Genomic DNA, 18,868 nt, shown 5'->3' with positions numbered 1-18,868 from the left:
TTATAAAATAAATTAATAAAATTTCCTCATCCCTCTCCATTAGGGACAGGGGTCCAACTAGGCCGTCTCTACAGTGAAAATTCAATCCCTAAATAAGGTGGTCATATAAATAGGTTTTAGGGATTTTGTGTGTTTTATTTGTTTGAAAAAAAACGTTTTATTTTTTAATTTTTAAACTCATTCTCTTCTAATGAGTAAAGATACTATTTGACTAAAAAGTTTAAAAAGAAAATATCATGCAAATTGAACACTAAAAATGATCTATTTCAATTAATTTCTCTTTATAGTTTGCACTACGAATTTGAAGACCTCAGAACAGAAAGTTTTGGCATATGCCCAGTTCAAACTAATATGTGCATCCCAAATGTAAAGATATACACTAGATGGGATGCTGTTACAAATTTTAACATGTAAGACCATTCACCAATGGGAAAAGTCACAAGTTGTTGTGTACTATCTTTTTCATCCAAGACTCACTTGATTTCTCTTCTCAAGAAAGTCATGTGTACAATTAGCCAGTTTGGTGCCAGATTCTAAGCCCAACTTAATCTGTGTATGAACAAAAATCAATAAATTACTAGAAAAGGGAAAGAGCCTAGACGAAGTGCTCAGTTGGGTATTCATGCTCATCACCATTATAATCATAATACAATCTCTCCCCCTTTGATATATCTCTGTTAGCTATCAGTAGAACTCGGCATTCACCATTGACATCAAATCTCACACACTTGAGGTTCTGCTTCTTTTTCCCCTCCCTGCATAGAAAAAAAAAAAGAAGCATATTTAACTTTAATCACATTGCCAATTTGCTAATTATGCTTTCATTGAGTGTGTAGCTGAATGCAAATCAATAATCAATGAATCTTAATTAACCTAAGAAACCATTTTTGGTAGCTGGGACTCTCTTCACTTAATTCTCAATTCAGAAACTGATTATTCTTTCATGCAAACAAAAACTCTTGTCATGAAGGTTTTTTCTTAAGAGAAACTAACGATTGAAGAGTACAAACTTAGGAAATGGGGTGAGAGCTTACAAAGAGTGATTGTTGATGCCATTAATGAAGCGGGCAATGTTACTACGCTTATCTGGACAAACAACAAGGCTTTTTGAAGAATTAGCAGCAGAGAGTAATGTCATCATGCTGTCCCCATCATCGTTTTCGCGGTTCTTCAAGAAATCAACATCCCCCACATACTCTGTGATTATAGTCAGATCCTTTATGTGCCTATCCGCCTCAACAGTAAAACTGTTTAAAAAAATAATCAAGTAAGAATTCTGAGCTATATATAGGTTAAAGTGTTGAAAAATAAACATTACAACTCCTTACCCTTCTTGTGGATCAAAAGCAACCATGAGGGGAGGCCATTCTCCTCTTTCCATCATACTCTTGCACAAGTTTAAGGTTTCGCTATCTTCTTTTGAAAGAATCTGAAGTTCAATGATGTTAGAAACTTGTTAGAACGCAACACAATGTATTATTGAAGATTAGTGTTTAGATTTCAAAGAGGAAAACACAAGCTAGTATGTCCCTGAAGGGCCTAATATCTACAAATATGCAACTAAAATTACAGTTGCTTCTCATCATTTTGCAAATAGGGAAGCAGTTATTACATACTAGAAAAGCAAATTCAATGAGGATTTTGCAAAAGTAATTGCCTTTGAAATATACCTGCATTCCTCCACGCTCAAGAGCTGACTGATTTGCTGACCTTGGTGCCATGCCTGGTCTGTAAGTGAGCTCATTACTGAACTCTGTGCCTGTGGCAGTTAATGCAGTTGCTAGTGATGCCATTTGTTCCAGTCTCCTCGTGGGATCCGGGCTTGGAGTGAATGGCAGCAATTTTCTTTTCTTCTTTGACATCACCAAGCTACTACCTCGCTTTCTTTTCTTTCGAATATCTAAATAAAATATCAAATATACACTTAATTTCTGCCAGAAAAATAAAAGTGAGGAGCTGCAACTGAAAATTTTCAAAAGTTATCTTTTACCTTGGCTTATTTTTTGGGTCAACTCTTGAGACCTCTGAATTCGAAAAAAGTCCACAATTTTGGTTTGGACTAGAGGGAATGCTGCTCATTAGATAAGAGGGAAAAAAAACCATTAATTGGATGAATCAAATCGAAATATACACCAATAATATGCTACAAATATTGCTCAAATTGACATACAAATCAAATCCCAGATATGAATCAATATTTTAATCACGCATAAACAATGTCAGAAAAATCCAAGAATACCGACTTGCAAGTCAAACAAATAGAACAACAAAACCTCTAATCAACCAAATCCCCAATAAAACAGTAAATCGAAAAGAAAAGAAGAAAATTATGACATACATTTGAGCTTCTTATGATTATGGTTTGTGCAGGTGGGACAAAACCAAGACCCTTTGGGAACAGAAGGAAGGATGGGTCTAAGGCAAAACAAATGAAACCCTTTATCGCACTTATCGCAGAGAAGAAGATCCGCCGGCGAGTCACCGGACCCACAAACAACGCAGCTAACGTCGTCGTCGCGTTCGGAATCAGAACCATCGCTACTAATATCTTCATAACTAAATGAAGAGCTACAGGAGATGGGTTTCGGAGCTTGCGTTCTCCTTTGCCTCAGAGCCATTCCCCTTGTTCCTCTCGAGGACGCCATAGCTAAGATCTGGAGAAATGTGGGTATTGAATCTTTTCTGGTGAGAAGAAGAAGGGCCTTCTGCTTAACTTAACAGTCATTTTCGCGCCCTAATTTGTTTTCGCGGGAAACGAATATTGGCGCCAAGCCAGTTTCGGCGCCAAATTAATACATGGGCTTGGGCCGACTGTTAGCTATCAAGACTGGGCTCAATATGGGCCTATAAGTCATATACAGGCCCAGTTTGTATCTTTTTATTTTTTTTTGTTAAAATTGGTAAGTGTGAGACCGTACCGTACCATACACATGGCTCTGGAAAATCCAAACGCGTTCAAAACCCACCTGGTCTCCTCGACTGACTCGCCCGAGTTCACTCACTTGACTCGGGCACTGACTCGTTCATCACTCGTCGCGCTCGACGCGGAATGGAAGCCGACTCGGAGTCAGAAATCTAGCTTCCCTGCCGTCTCTCTTCTCCAACTCGCTTGTCGACTCAGTCCCCGACTCGTTGGGAGCTCGGATGAGCTATTATTACCCGACGAAGAGTCGGTGGTTTTCTTGGTGGACCTTATTTTGATTCCTCTACCTTCAATCTGGGAATTGTTGAGAGACCTTTTTGTGTCTCCAGATATTCTGAAATTGGGTTTTAGGTTCAAGCAGGACTTGGTGTACTTGTCATCAACTTTCAGTTCGCATGGCTGTAATCTTCGATTTGATAGGGTAAGAGCTCTGCTTTTAGTTTAATGGGATTGTTTGGTTACTGGGAAAATGCATGAAATTAAGGGCAATGATAAATTTGAGACCTGGGTTTTTCTTTTTTCTTCTTCATAATTGGAAATGAGAAAGCTTTTATGTTAATTACTTCGCTGATAGAGATCACATGTTCAAGATTTTCTTGGCTAAAATTTTATTGTATGAGACTATTATATAAAATAGATTGGAAGTAACTTCTATATTTGTTTTGATGCATTTATAACAAATGAATACCTTTATTCCATGGCTATGTACTACAGTTGAAATTTGTTGAAGACTGCGATCTTCTGGTTTGTAGGTGGAACCCTTTTTGGACATTACAAGTATATACAATCATCTACAATACAAACAACCTGGAAGGAGAATGTCAAAGGATATCAAAAGTTTAGCTACTATCTGCAATGAAGTGTTGGGCATTTCTCTTTCAAAGGTTTGGTTTATAAGTTATAAACACCTCCGTAGTAGCTTTTTTAATTAACAAGTCAAGAGCTTGTTGGTTATGTTACATAATATATAGACAAATATTCCTTATGCATTCATTTCTATGCTATTTTAAATTAGATTGGAGTTGAATTATGAATAGAGTATGAATCATATGACTTCCTTTGCCCTTAACGAGTTTATTAAGCAATGCCCTTTAGGAAATTGAACTTGCTCTGAGATTATGATCTCTGTCAGGTTATGCTTTAATAATTGTACTTGTTACAATATAGAACAGTCTAGGGTGGTGCATTCTTTCATTCCAAGACTTAGTTACGGCACTTGTTCAATTTATTAGAAACTACGTAGCTATAGCAATTGAGATCCCTGTAATTACATTTGACAGTATTTCGATTGCTGTGATAATTTGTTGAAACAATTTATCTCCTTTGTAGGAACTTCAATGTAGTGACTGGTCACTTCGTCCTCTTACTGAAGCACAAAGAACATATGCTGCTTTGGATGCACACTGCTTGCTTGATATATTTGAAGTGTTTCAAGCCAAGGTCATGAAAGAAGGTACGACTTACTTGGTATGTGAGTTTACAAATCTTTAGTGATTTGTTACTCAAGTGAATCAGAACATTATGTTACCTGTAATATTATATTACAGGGACACTTTCTTGATGTAGAAGAGAGAAGAAAGAGAATAAACAATAGGAAAAGGGAAATTAACAAATAAGTTTAAAAAATACAAAATTGTACTTAATAAAATGAAGCCTAATGATAATTCCAATTATTTTTAGAATCCTAATTATCTATATCTCACTGTTGATTACTTATCTCATATCCCAGTTGTGCAAATGGATTGGTCATTTCAGGGAATATAATTCAGAATCTTGGTGATCAAAGTTCCTTGATTTCAATTCTTGGGTTGAAAGAGATTCTTGAGGAAGATGACTTGTGTGATAAAATAATGAAGACGAGATTTGTTGAAGCCGTGGGTGTAGTTCGAGCTACTGCTTGTTCTGATGTTTCTCGAGAAATAGTCTCAGAAGAAGGAATGGTTTTGAGGTCTCAGCAGAGGAGTAGTTTGCCCATGGGTGAATCCCTGTTGAATGTTGTAAAAAAATATGGCGAAAAACTTTTGCTGAAAGAATCTGATAAAAAACCAAAAAGTTCAAGAAAGAAAGGCAAAAGACGACCATCAGCTGGTTTGATTCGCAAAGAAAGGCTGTTAGAAATTTCAGATGACTGGCAAGGCCCCCCACCATGGGATTTGTCCTTGGGAGGAAATGGATGCCCAAAGTTTCTATGTGATGTGATGGTATGACCATAAACTTCTGTACATATGTTTTACTTTCTTTAATAGTGTAAGGTAAGCCTACCTTTTACATGTTCAAAAGTCAGTTATCGTAGAGATTTATTTACAATTAAGAGGTTCACACAATTAACCACTAGGGCTTTGCACTTCTCTCTGTAAGGTTTATTCTAATTTTTAGGAACAAAAGTTTGCGTGTTTTATGCTGTAATATCCTTTGGAATTAAAATGCTTTTGTTTTTATCTCTAGTGGTAGCTAATGGAACATTTCTCAGGTTGAAGGGTTGGCAAAACATTTAAGATGTGTTGGAATGGATGCTGCAATCCCATATTCAAGAAAACCCGAACCTAGGTATATACAATGCTATTTTAGGCTAAATGCTTGTTTAGGCAGACTTAAATTTGTTTCATTTTGTGTAGGGAGTTAATAGATCAAGCTCACAGAGAGAGTAGAGTGCTCTTGACACGGGATGCCAAGCTGTTGAGACATGATTATATACTAAAGAATCAAATATATAGGGTGAAGAGTCTTCTAAAAAATGAACAACTACTTGAGGTATGCTTGATTCTTGTGGTGATCAAAGTCTCAGAGATCATGCTGTTGGCTGAAATTGAAAATGTTCTTGTAGGTCATAGAAACTTTTCAGCTGAAAGTCAGTGAGGATCAGTTGATGTCAAGGTGCACCAAATGCAATGGTAGATTTATCCAAAAACCCCTATCAACTGAAGAGGCTGTGGAAGCTTCAAAAGGTTTCCAACGAATTCCAGATTGCTTGTTTGACAAAAATTTAGAGTTTTGGCAGTGCATGGACTGCAACCAACTTTACTGGGAGGTAACATCATTAACTTATTCGTGCTTTCCTTCTACTTGTACCATAGATAGACCAAGGGTCCAAGTTTATGAAATTCATGAAAAATTGTACCCAAGAGGGGTAACTTAAATACTCAGACATGTGGTTTGTTCTCACAAGGTCTAAAGTTCAAGTCCCTCTTGGGTATCAACATAGTAATTGTTATAGTTTCTTGATCCCCATGTAGGGTTAGGCGGGGAGCCTACTTTCCTAAAGAAAAAAAAGTGGAAAAATTTACTTGCTAGTTTCTTATGATCAATAGAAAAATCTCACTGAGTTTCTTTTTTTATTGATTAACACTCCCATTTAAAGGGCAACATGGACCTATCTCTTTACTTAATTTTTCCATATGTTTGTAACAAGGACAAGCCATGCGAACATGTCCAGAGTACACAAATGACAATATACAATCGACTTATTATATACATTTATAAATTATAATAAGCCTTTTAATTGTCTGGGAAAAAAAAAGGGTCCTGATTAAAAGTTGATTATCTCCAATATGTGGTTTATTGTAGGTTGATCACTTTAATTTGTATGGTGTTGATTGTGGTATGTGTAATCAGCTTCTTTGAGTTCTCAACATAGTTTAGTGCTCATGCAGCCCCACCCCAAGTAGAGGAAAAAGAGATTTATCTTTAGTTTCCCGAATTTGGACGTTAAGCCCCTTTTATTGAAAAATATCAGTCAATCAAAAAAGACTTGAAAAAGTAAAGTTGTTTGCTAAACAGGTCTCCCTTTTAAGCAAGATATATCCAGACATAAGATCATGATTTGACTTGTAGCTTCTCCTGTTTGCATGTGGTAAAAAAATCACTTTGAAACGGGCTAGTGAACTTTTGACAAATATGGACTCATGCATGGTGATGATAATGATGATGATGATGGTGGTTGATAATGTTGGTAGCCAGCTTTGATTAAATGCTCTGTTGTTTTCTCAGGGAACCCAGTATAAGAATGCAGTCCAGAAATTCATAGACGTTTGCAAGTTGAATAACATAACTCCAAGTTTGTAATCATTGTCCACACAGTTATGTCACTTATTTTGGGCAAATGTCTTTGTCGGTTATACTTGTAATATACTCATTTTCATTCATGTGTTTTAAGTAATGTACGTCACTTTTTTTATAAATCTACTATTATCAGCCTATCACAACATGTGCCCCCACTTTGTTTTGTTGATTACTCTGTATTTTATTGGGTGAATCTTTGATTTGATGGGGGCAAAAGCTGCTGGCCAAAGTTATAGAATGAAAAAGAAAAAGAAAAAAAATCAAAGTTAAGAGACATATCCAAGTTGAGTAGAATATGTTGTGTTTTCTATCAAGATATATACAAATCTTTTTTATTGTTTTCATCCTTGTATACTTTTTCTTATATGGGTATTAAAAGTTATTTAAAGAATGTTCTTTGAAAAAAATGTACATTGAGCAACTTAGGCATAAAAACTATAGCTATTAATATACATATTCTTCCATACCAACTGTCACAAAATATGCTAAAAACATAGCTTGGGGGACAAATGCACCTGAGTTAACGGCTTTAATGTATGTAGCTTTTCATTTTTTTAACTAAGGAATGTTAAAGGGGAATATGACTAAGCTTGACTTGAAAAGACAGGTTGCCCAAGTAGCATGCAATGAAGGAGCCTTTTTAGGCTAACTTTTTTCAAATATCTATCCATGGTTGTCTTTTAGAACGATGTTGAAGCTTTGGCCCATTACTTACTTGTTAGGTATACATATATTTTAAAGAAATCCTTAATTTTCTTCTAATAAATTTTATGTAGCTTTTGAGATGGGTCATCAATGCACTTAGGTTTCATATTATTGGCTCACTGATTTCACTATTAATAATTAATAAAAAGATTAGTTGTTGGGCAAAGCCATGATATTGATCAAGATATGGTTACCCATATAACAACAAACTACCATGCTAAGAGGAAGCTTCAAGCTTATGCATGCTTAATAGATAGACCATAGTTGATTTTTGTATGTCTTTTTGGGACCCCACATGTTATTTATTCGCTTAGTTTGGTGGGTCCACCCAAGTTGGACCAAATAAAATTTCTCAATTTTTCTTGCAAAAATGGGGAGTGTACATAGAAAAATGCCTTCCCAAATTGTGCCATATAGGTAAAAAAAAAAAAATTGGATTCGGTTGGATATGTGTTATGATATTTAACATATGATATGATAGGATCTATTTTATTCAAAGTCGGCCCTTTATATATAAAAACAAAATTTGAGAAAAGGAATTGCTTTGACAATGACCACTTTTTACTACTTTTTTCATAACAAATTAAATAAAAATAAACATAATACAATACAACTATATCAAGAGGGTGAGAGGAAAATAATTAAGGGGCTATTTAAAATTTTATTGTTTTAGGAGTGTTTAAATGTTTTTTTAATGCTATATTTTGACAAAATTTTATTGTTTTAGGAGAGTTTAAATACTAATTTGTATCTAATTACTTTGACACATATTTTAATAGTTTTCAAAATTGTAAATATATTTGATAATTATTTAAGGAGAAATGGAGATATATCCTCTTGAATTAATGTATATGTCTAGTTTTACTTCTTATATTTTTTTTATATTACAAAATACATCTCCTAAATTATTACCATCTTTGTGAAAATAGCCCTTTTATTATGTTTTGTCTATTATTTTTATGAATTATACATTGTTCATAATATTTTGTGTCTACTTTCATTTTTTGTAATATATATTATCTCATTATAGCTACGAAATCCAACAATAGATGAGTATAGATGCATATGGGGTGAGGAATTAACAGGGAGTGCTTTCCTCGTCCCCATCCACATTTACAGTTTTTATCTTCGTTCCCGCTTCGTTTATTCCTTGTCAAGAGTGTCCTTATTGGGGTGGAGAATCTTTATGGGGAACTCATTTATTTAAAAAATATATATATTAAGATAAAAGTAATGTATTATATAAAAAATAAAATATTACACAATATTTATGATTTAAAATACTAAATATTATCACAAATAAAATTTTAAATCTTTAAAAAGTTACTAATATACTACAATAACACATAAAAAAAAATGCAAAATATATAAAAAAAAATACTAAAAAATTATACGGGACCCTATCGAAGTGGGGATTGTCATCCCCACCCCATTTAACATTTAGACACAGAAAATTATCTTCATCCCTACTTCATTCCCCATTTAGATAGAGATTATTTGTCTCATTGACACCTACTTTTTTTCACTCCACACCCTCTCTTAATTAATTAGTTGTTTCTATTTATATCTTTGTTATAAATTTATACAAACATCCCTACTAATTATTAAACAATAAATTTATATTTCTTTACGCTCACTTTTAACACGTAAATTAAATAACAAGTATATTATACATTTTAAATTTTATTGGGCATGTTAAATTTTATATATATATAAGGGAATTCTTCGCCCTACCGGTGGGACTCTCAGTGTTCTTGATCCGTGAACAGTTTTCGGCGCAATTTTTTTTATGACCGTGTATATTGTACCTATTTAGAGCATCCTGCAAATTTTCAGAAAATTTCGAATAGTTTACAGTACCGAAAACTAAGTTCAAACATGTTGCACGCGTGACTAATTTTCTTTATGTGTGTGGAAAACAACATGTTTGAACCTAGTTTTCGGTACTGTAAACTATTCGGAATTTTTTGAAAATTTGCAGGATGCTCTTAATAGCTACAATATACACGGTCATAAAAAAAATTGCGCTGAAAACTGTTAACGGGTCCAGAATACTGAGAGTCCCACTGGTAGGACTTAAAGTGAAGCCCCTATAAAAGACAAATATCTTAATTTGTTTTCACAAACATGAAGACAAATATATTATAATTTAGTAATTTAAAAAAAAAATATTATTTGTCCTTATTTTGTGTTTTAGAGAATAAAAATTAAATTTTGCAATTGATTTTTATTTTAAAATATAGATATATCAAATTTTCTTTATTATTTTTATAAAGTATATGTGTAGAAAGATTTTTTTAAATATTTTTATTGAAGAATAATTTTATACCAAACGAAAATTAGTAAGGATTGTGAAAAAAAAATCAATTTTTAAATTTTATGCGAGGTATAATTATAATGGGGTGAAGAGAAAAAAAATTGAGTGCTAGTGTAACTCCCACTTCTTTCTACAAATGCAGTATAATAATTATGAAAAATAAGAGAATATATTTTTATTCATACTTTTGAGTGCATTACAATGTTAATCGAAGGCTAGAGCTATTGTAAAGCAGAAGAACAACTAATGAATACGCAACTATAATATCCATGGGCATTTCATTAGAATAATACTCATAGAATGATACAAAATACAAGCAAACAATCACGAAAGTTATGAGCAATAAAGAGAAATTCATGAATTGATGATGAATTTTATCTAGAAGCGTAAGAAATGAAGAAGTTGTTGCAAGTAAATGGTTGAAGGAACAAGTATTTATAGGACAAAAACTAGTCGTTATGACCGTTGGTGAATAATGATCCGACCGTTGGAAACAGTAACCTGACCGTTGTCGATATAGTTGTATTCTATTGTGGGATTTTAACAATTCTAAGTTGTTGAAGTAACTAATACATGAGAATAATTAATTTATGGATGTTAGAGAAACTTTTTCAGAAAAGTTTGTGAGTAAAAAATGTTGAACTAAGTAATATAAGAAGATTGGGAAGTTTTCATTTTTTTTGTTACTATTCATAGTGGGTCCCACAGTAGGGTCCGCAAGGGTCCCACAGTGGGGTCCGCAAGGGTCCCACAGTAGGGTCCACATGGGTCCCACAGCGGGGTCCACCTCATGGTTCCCACATGTTGATACAGTAGTGATACAATGATGACTTTAGCAAACCACTATGCTTGATATTTTGAATATTTTATTATTCCACTATGCTTGATATTTTAAATATTTTATTAGCATAGTAACCCAAAGTTTTCCTATAAATAAGCTCTTCCAAAACTCATTTTGAATTACAAAACCTCATTTTCTTTCTCTCACTCTACCTAAAAATCTTCTTAATACTCTTTTAAAGTTCTAAATCTCTAAGATCTATGCGAAGTTCTGTTTGTAACGCTAGCCTACGAAAACATTTTAGGTAAGCTCCTTACCGAGCCTTTCAATTCAGTTACTTAGCAATTATCTATATAGATTATTTTACTATGTCGTTATAATACCAAAATTTATATATAGATTATTTTACTTTGCCGTTATAATGCCAAAATTTATATATAGATTATTTTACTATGCTGTTATAATGCCAAAATTTATATATAGATTATTTTACTATGTCGTTATAATGCCAAAATTTATGTATAGATTATTTTACCATGCCGTTATAATGCTAAAATTTATATATAGATTATTTTACCATAACATTATAATGCCAAATTTATATATAGATTATTTTACTATGCTATTATAATGCCAAAATTTATATATAGATTATTTTACCATGTCGTTATAATGCCAAAATTTATATATAGATTATTTTACCATGTCGTTATAATTTACAATGCCAAAATTGAAATATAAACTATTTTGTTATGTGTAATTATAATACTAAACTAATATAGGCTATGGTCACACTTTGGACTATTATGAACATTTATTATATGACCTTATTCCCTACTATTGTGGACTTTTATTATATGAAATTATTCCCTACTATTATGGATTGATATTATGACCTGGACATTTCCGTATGACCATGACCACGGCTTTTAGACTGGGATTTTGCCATGGACAATTATAGTATGACCATACGTCTGAACATAAAATAGGAAAAATGGAATAATAACAATCATAAACTAAAATTACATCATGTAGATTTTATGTAAGTTAATAGTTTGTGTTTTTATCATGAAGCTAACAATTTTGGTTGTTTTATCAGGACACAAGGTAAGTAGAATCCTCATCTACAACACAAGTCTTTTATGTGTCTTATGTGTAATTATATGCTTTACATGTTATTCTGCCACTTTGTATTTATGCATAAGTTATTTTCAAGCATGCTATATTTATTATGCATAAGCACGCTAAATGTTTGCAGATAAATTATTGAAAGCGTTAAAGTAGAGGTGCTGCTTGGGAGACCTATGTCCCCAAATGTAATAAGGGAGACGTACTTCCCTATATAATGAATGTTTATGAGGGAGAAATTTCCTATTATCATGTTTATGTTCAGGTGGACATGTGATTCCCTATGTAATGCCAGCACCAGCATCCTCTTGGGCCCAAATGAAAGGAAAGTGAAAGAAAGAAAATACATAACATGTTGCATGTTTATTTTGATGCATATGAGGAAGTTATTCTGCTTACTGAGCCTTAGCTCATCAGATAATGTTTGTGTTGTAGGTAAGATGCCCCAAATATAAATTGTTGATGAGTATACGTGGAGCCAACGTGATTGTACATATGGGGCTGACCTGAAGGGAGTTGAGTTTTGCTATGCTATATTATAAATAAATGAGAAACTTGATTTTATATTTATATTTCATAAAAAGTATTTTGTGAACCTTACATAAAGCTTTAAAAGTATTTCATGAACTTTGTAATTTATATAAAGCTTTTCAATTTATCGGTTGGATACATCTCTAGTTCTACGTTAAGGTGTAGTAACGCCACGAAAATTATTTATAAAAGTATTAAGATTTGTATGTAAGATAAAGTTTTTATTTGGTTGTGGGTATTGTATGTTTTGAAGTTATGAACATTAGTTTATGTATTGTTTAATAAAGATTTTTTTGTAAATTCAAAATTTCAGTATGGTCGTATTCAGGTTAAACTTTGTTTTTACACTATATATATGTAATGTTAAGAAATGAGGTCATTACAAAGTGGTATCAGAGCGGATCGGTTTTGAAAACAGTCCCATATGTACAAGCATGACAGTAAGCGTGGTACTCATCAAGTAAGTCCTTAAAAAAAACTATTAGCGTTAAATTTAATCCCTTAGCAAAGTTATATCTAGCGCTACTTGACATGTAAATAAGTGATATGGTCATTTATTTTCAAGAAAGTTTTATTCATGGTAATCATCCCAATTCATGACCTTTTAGAATTGAAGAATGGAAGGGCATTCAGCTGGAGAGCCTACTGCATAACAAACTGCTCCAAATGTCGTTGAGCTAATGCGGAAATTTCAAGAGGAAAGAGAGAAAAAACCGACGGTTAGAATATTTATTAGAACAATCCCTAAGGAATCAAAAAAATGAAGGACGATCACAAGGTAATGAAGAATCACCACAAGATAGCGCAGACCACCCACAAACAAATGAAGCACAGCAACACGCACCACCTCCAACTCCTCCAATAGAAGTCAGAAATGCAATAGCCAATTACTCTCCGGAGACCTTTATGAAATTCCACCCCCCTGAATACTATGGAAACATTGATTCGAAAGTAACAACGAATTGGATTCGCACGATGGAAAGACTTTTTGATTTAGCTCGAGTCCCACAAGTAGACAAAGTTTGTCTAACGATATACTTATTGAGGGAGGATGATAGCTATTGGTGGGATACTATGGCAGCCATCCATGGAGTTGACAGGATGACTTGGGAATAGTTTCGAACCTTATTGGAAGAGAGATACCTTACAACTACCTTGAAAGATGAGAAAGCAAGAGAATTCACTTACCTAAGGCAGAAAAAGATGTTGATGGAGGAGTTTATCCAAAAATTTAATGAACTCTCAAGATATGCACCACACATGGTCTGCACTGATGAATTAAAAATCAAGAATTTAAAAAATGCTATTCATACTGACATTCGTAAAGATCTCGAAGTAGCAGACTTGGAGGGAGCTTCTTTTTCCAAAGTAGCTGACAAAGCTTTGAAGATCGAAAGGGCGATATTGATGCAAGAACGTAAGAAAGAAGCTGAAAACAGAAGAAAAGGTGCAAGGAACATCCAAAATCGACAAGATAACCATTTCGTAAAAGGTGGTCCAAGTCTATTGAATAGTGAGAAGAAGCGGCCTAACCAATGGAGTTTTAACAACAACCACAAGAGAGGAAAGGATGAGTCCCTAGAAAATTCAGGATTTCCTCAATGCCCAAAATGTAACAAATATCATCTTGGTGAATGTTGGGTTGGGACTAACACTTGTTACATATGTGGGAAGCCAGGGCACTTTGCAAGGGAATGTTCCAACCGTAACGAACAATATAAAGGAGGAGAAGAAAAGAAAACAAATGGCAAAGTATTTGCCTTGACTCAGGAAGAAGCGGAAGCAAGTCCATCCACAGTAATCTCAAGTCAACTCCTTTTCAATAACATCCCTGCATCAGTATTAATTGATTCTGGAGCTACACATTCATTCGCATCAATGCATTTTGTTGGTTAATTGAATGGATTACTTGTTAAGATGGATACAATTTTTAGTATAGCACTGCCCTCCGGGGAGGTGCTATACTCAACTCATTGGTATAAGAATATACCAATTACAATCAATGACAGGGAACTATATGTTAACCTGATCACTATCGACATGATAGACTATGACGTCATTGTAGGAATGAATTTCCTAACAACGTAAAACGCTAGAATCGACTGTAGTAAGAAATAAGTCATTTTTGCACCAGTAGGAGAAGACGAAGTTCACTTTCAAGGGAAAGTGAAACGAACCCCTTCAAATCCATTCCTAAAATGACGTCATAGTCCTTCATGTCGATAATGATCAGGTTAACATATAGTTCCCTGTCATTGATTGTAATTGGTATAGTCTTATACCAATGAGTATATCACTTCCTCGGAGGGCAGTGCTATACTAAAAATTGTATCCATCTTAACAGGTAATCCATTCAATCTACTAACAAAATGCATTGATGCGAATGAATGTGTAGCTCCAGAATCAATTAATATTGATGCAGGGATGCTATTGAAAAGGAGCTGACCTGAGATTACTGTGGATGGACTTGCTTCCACTTCTTCCTGAGTCAAGGCAAATACTCTGCCATTTGTTTTCTTTTCCTCTCCTCCTTTATATTGTTCGTTACGGTTGGAAAATTCCCTTACAAAGTGCCCCGGCTTCCCACATATGTAACAAGTGTTAGTCCTAACCCGACATTCACCAGGATGATATTTGTTACATTTTAGGCATTGAGGAAATCCTGAATTTTCTTGGGACTGATCCTTTCCTCTCTTGTGGTTGTTGTTAAAACTCCATTGGTTAGGCCGCTTCTTGTCACTATTCAATAGACTTGGACCACCTTTCACGAAATGGTTATTTTGCCGATTTTGGATGTTCCTTGCACCTTGTCTTCTGTTTTCAGCTTCTTTCTCCCGTTCTTGCATCAATATCGCTCTTTCGATCTTCAAAGCTTTGTCAGCTACTTTGGAAAAAGAAGCTCCTCCAAGTCTGCTACTTCGAGATCTTTACGAATGTCAGTATGAATAGCATTTTTTAAATTCTTGATTTTTAATTCATCAGTGCAGACCATGTGTGGTGCATATCTTGAGAGTTCATTAAATTTTTGGATAAACCATCAACATCTTTTTCTGCCTTAGGTAAGTGAATTCTCTTGCTTTCTCATCTTTCAAGGTAGTTGTAAGGTATCTCTCTTCCAATAAGGTTCAAAACTGTTCCCAAGTCATCCTGTCAACTCCATGGATGGCTGCCATAGTATCCCACCAATAGCTAGCATCCTCCCTCAATAAGTATATCGTTAGACGAACTTTTTCTACTTGTGGGGCTCGAGCTAAATCAAAAAGTCTTTCCATCATGCGAATTCAATTCTTTGTTACTTTCGAATCAACGCTTCCATAGTTTTCTGGGGGGTGGAATTTCATAAAGGTCTCCGGAGAGTAATTGGCTGTTGCATTTCTGACTTCTATTGGAGGAGTCGGAGGTGGTGCGTGTTGCTGTGCTCCATTTGTTTATGGGTGGTCTGCACTGTCTTGTGGTGATTCTTCATTACCTTGTGATCGTCCTTCATTTCTTTGTTGCCTTAGGGATTGTTCTAATAAATCTTCTAACCGTCGGTTTTTTCTCTCTTTCCTCTTGAAATTTCCGTAATAGCTCAGCGACATTTGGAGCAGTTTGCTCTGCAGTAGGCTCTCCAGCTGCATGCCCTTCCATTCTTCAATTCTAAAATGTCATGAATTGGGATGATTACCATGAATAAAACTTTCTTGAAAATAAATGACCATATCACTTATTTACACGTCAAGTAGCGCTAGATATAACTTTGCTAAGGGATTAAATTTAACGCTAATAGTTTGTTTAAGGACTTACTTGATGAGTACCACACTTACCGTCATGCTTGTACATATGGGATTGTTTTCAAAACCGATCCACTCTGATACCACTTTGTAACGACCTCCTTTCTTAACATACATATATATAGTGTAAAAACAAAGTTTAACCTGAATACGACCATAATGAAATTATGAATTTACAAAAAAAACTTTATTAAACAATACATAAACTAATGTTCATAATTTCAAACCATACAATACCCACAACCAAATAAAAACTTTATCTTACATACAAATACTTTTATAAATAATTTTCGTGGCGTTACTACACCTTAACGTAGAACTAGAGATGTATCCAACCGATAAATTGAAAAGCTTTATGTAAATTACAAAGTTCATGAAGTACTTTTAAAGCTTTATGTAACGTTCACAAAATACTTTTTATGAAATATAAATATATAATCAAGTTTCTTGTTTATTTATAATATAGCATAGCACAACTCCACTCCCTTCAGGTCAGCCTCATATGTACAATCACGTTGGCTCCACATATACTCATCAACAATTTATATTTGGGGCATCTTACCTACAACACAAACATTATCTGATGAGCTAAGGCTCAGTAAGCAGAATAACTTCCTCATATGCATTAAAATAAACGTGCAACATGTTATGTATTTTCTTTCTTTCTTTCACTTTCTTTTCATTTGGTCCCTAGAGGATGCTGCTGTCGACATTACATAGGGAATCACATTTCCACCTGAACATAAACATGATAATAGGGAATTTCTCCCTCATAAACATTCATTATATAGGGAAGTACGTCTCCCTTATTGCATTTTGGGACATAGGTCTCCCAAGCAGCACCTCTACTTTAACGCTTTCAATAATTTATCTGTAAACATTAAGCGTGCTTATGCATAATAAATATAACATGCTTGAAAATAACTTATGCATAAATACAAAATGGCAGAATAACATGTAAAGCATATAATTACACATAAGACACATAAAAGACTTGTGTTGTAGATGAGGATTCTACTTACCTTGCGTCTTGATAAAACAACCGAAATTGTTAGCTTCCTGATAAAAACACAAACTATTAACTTACATAAAATCTACATGATGTAATTTTAGTTTATAATTGTTATTATTCCATTTTTCCTATTTTATTGTTTATTTTATGTCCAGGCGTATGGTCATACTATAATTGTCCATGGCAAGATCCCAGTCTAAAAGTCGTGGTCATGGTCATACGGAAATGTCCAGGTCATAATATCAGTCCATAATAGTAGGGAATAAGGTCATATAATAAAAGTTCATAATAGTAGGAAATAAGGTCATATAATAAAAGTCCATAATAATTCAAAGTGTGACCATAACCTATATAAGTTTAGTATTATAATGACACATAAAAAAATAGTTTATATTTCAATTTTGGCATTGTAAATTATAACGACATGGTAAAATAATTTATATATACATTTTGGCATTATAACGGTATGGTAAAATAATCTATACATAAATTTTGGTATTATAACTTTTAGGGTCATTTTAGGTTTGTTTTAGAGATTGTTTTAGGTTGTGTTTTTAGTTATTTAGGATTGTTTAGTGCAGATTTACGCTTGTTTTTTTTTGGTTTCAGGTTTTAATGGTCGAGTGCATACTATGTCATGAGATGAGAAGAAACATGTTAAAAGTGATGAAAAATATGGATTTAGTGTTGATTGTGGAGTTTCAAGACATCATGTGTGGAAGATACTACATTAAAGAGGCTCAGCACACGTCGTTTATGTTCTATAACGCAAGTCTGAGACTTTATGCCACATTTTGACAAGAATTTATTCACTTTCTGGAAATATGTCTAGAAATAGAAGTTGTAGATATTTCTCTTAGCTTTCCACATATTTTTGAATCATTCAATTCGGAGTTATATTGAAGGAGTTATGATCAAAATACGATGAGCTGACGCTGCAGGCCGTTTAAAACGAGTCAGTTTTATTCTTTGCAAAGTAGCGCCCCAGCGCCACAAACCAGCGCCCCAGCGCTGCCGAGAAATAGAGAGCATATTTTGATGCGGGTTACAGCGCCTAGGCGCTACGTTTCAACGCCCCAGCGCTAGGGTCCGTACGGAAACACAATTTAGGGGAATTTTCAAGGGTAATCTTGTCTTTTCATGCAAAAATGAATTAGGGTCTATAAAAGCTTCTTTAATGACGTTTTTAGAGGTGGAGATCAGATTAAGCAAGGAGGCTAGAGAAGAAACAAAAACCTAGAGTTCTTTTCTTTATCTTTTGATTTTGATTATGTTAAATTCTATGTTTATGTTTGATTTAGTCATGTTCATGAACTAAATTTCTGTTTAGGTTTTCTAATTGACTCTCTTGAAACTCTATTATGATTTAATGCATTTACCTATTTCTTCTTCATCTGAAATCTATTTAGTTTGTGTTAATTGTGTATGTGATTGATTGATCAACTTTTACATACGATTTATGAATTTGAATCAAAATCTGAAAAGTGAGATTTGAATATGCTAAAATTGAATAGACATAGATTTCAATTTAGAACGAGAGTATCAAATTGGTTTATGTGATTTATGGCTGTATTCATTGCTTCCTATTGTTTGAATTGACCATAGAAATATAGGGAATTCACATTAGGTCGAGTTTTCT

At 33.9% G+C, this 18,868-nt stretch overlaps 2 protein-coding genes across 2 annotated transcripts; one reads left to right on the top strand and one right to left on the bottom strand.

Annotated features, from left to right (window-relative positions):
- Nucleotides 1–257: 257 nt before the first annotated feature.
- On the bottom strand, nucleotides 258–2,696 carry LOC133834454 (histone-lysine N-methyltransferase ATXR6). The gene is made up of 6 exons (XM_062264071.1): nucleotides 2,339–2,696; nucleotides 1,991–2,071; nucleotides 1,671–1,900; nucleotides 1,329–1,429; nucleotides 1,035–1,247; nucleotides 258–755 (listed from the first exon to the last, which is right to left on the bottom strand). Exons 1-6 carry the CDS (start codon nucleotides 2,643–2,645, stop codon nucleotides 596–598), a joined length of 1,092 nt encoding a protein of 363 aa, XP_062120055.1. The 5' UTR covers nucleotides 2,646–2,696; the 3' UTR covers nucleotides 258–595.
- Nucleotides 2,697–2,884: 188 nt separating this feature from the next.
- Nucleotides 2,885–7,125, top strand: LOC133834453 (uncharacterized). The gene is made up of 8 exons (XM_062264069.1): nucleotides 2,885–3,344; nucleotides 3,676–3,807; nucleotides 4,253–4,376; nucleotides 4,679–5,124; nucleotides 5,394–5,470; nucleotides 5,539–5,674; nucleotides 5,748–5,951; nucleotides 6,911–7,125. The coding sequence occupies exons 1-8, from the start codon at nucleotides 2,931–2,933 to the stop codon at nucleotides 6,983–6,985; spliced, it is 1,608 nt and encodes a 535-aa protein (XP_062120053.1). The 5' UTR covers nucleotides 2,885–2,930; the 3' UTR covers nucleotides 6,986–7,125.
- Nucleotides 7,126–18,868: the final 11,743 nt, after the last annotated feature.

The sequence above is a fragment of the Humulus lupulus genome, chromosome 5 (genome assembly GCF_963169125.1).
Source record: "Humulus lupulus chromosome 5, drHumLupu1.1, whole genome shotgun sequence".
NCBI classification, from domain to species: domain Eukaryota; kingdom Viridiplantae; phylum Streptophyta; class Magnoliopsida; order Rosales; family Cannabaceae; genus Humulus; species Humulus lupulus.
Note: the sequence above shows the minus strand (reverse complement) of the source record. Positions and strands in the feature narration are given on the sequence as shown.

Bases quoted from the DNA above. Each gene is read 5' to 3' on its own strand.
- LOC133834454 (XM_062264071.1), bottom strand. From the start codon at position 2,645: ATGGCGTCCTCGAGAGGAACAAGGGGAATGGCTCTGAGGCAAAGGAGA. The intron at 1,901-1,990 runs GTAAAAGATAAC...TATTTTATTTAG, and splicing joins GACCCAAAAAATAAGCCAAG to ATATTCGAAAGAAAAGAAAG. The intron at 1,430-1,670 runs GTATATTTCAAA...ATTGAACTTCAG, and splicing joins TTGAGCGTGGAGGAATGCAG to ATTCTTTCAAAAGAAGATAG.
- LOC133834453 (XM_062264069.1), top strand. From the start codon at position 2,931: ATGGCTCTGGAAAATCCAAACGCGTTCAAAACCCACCTGGTCTCCTCG. The intron at 5,471-5,538 runs GTATATACAATG...CATTTTGTGTAG, and splicing joins TCAAGAAAACCCGAACCTAG to GGAGTTAATAGATCAAGCTC. The intron at 5,952-6,910 runs GTAACATCATTA...TTGTTTTCTCAG, and splicing joins GCAACCAACTTTACTGGGAG to GGAACCCAGTATAAGAATGC.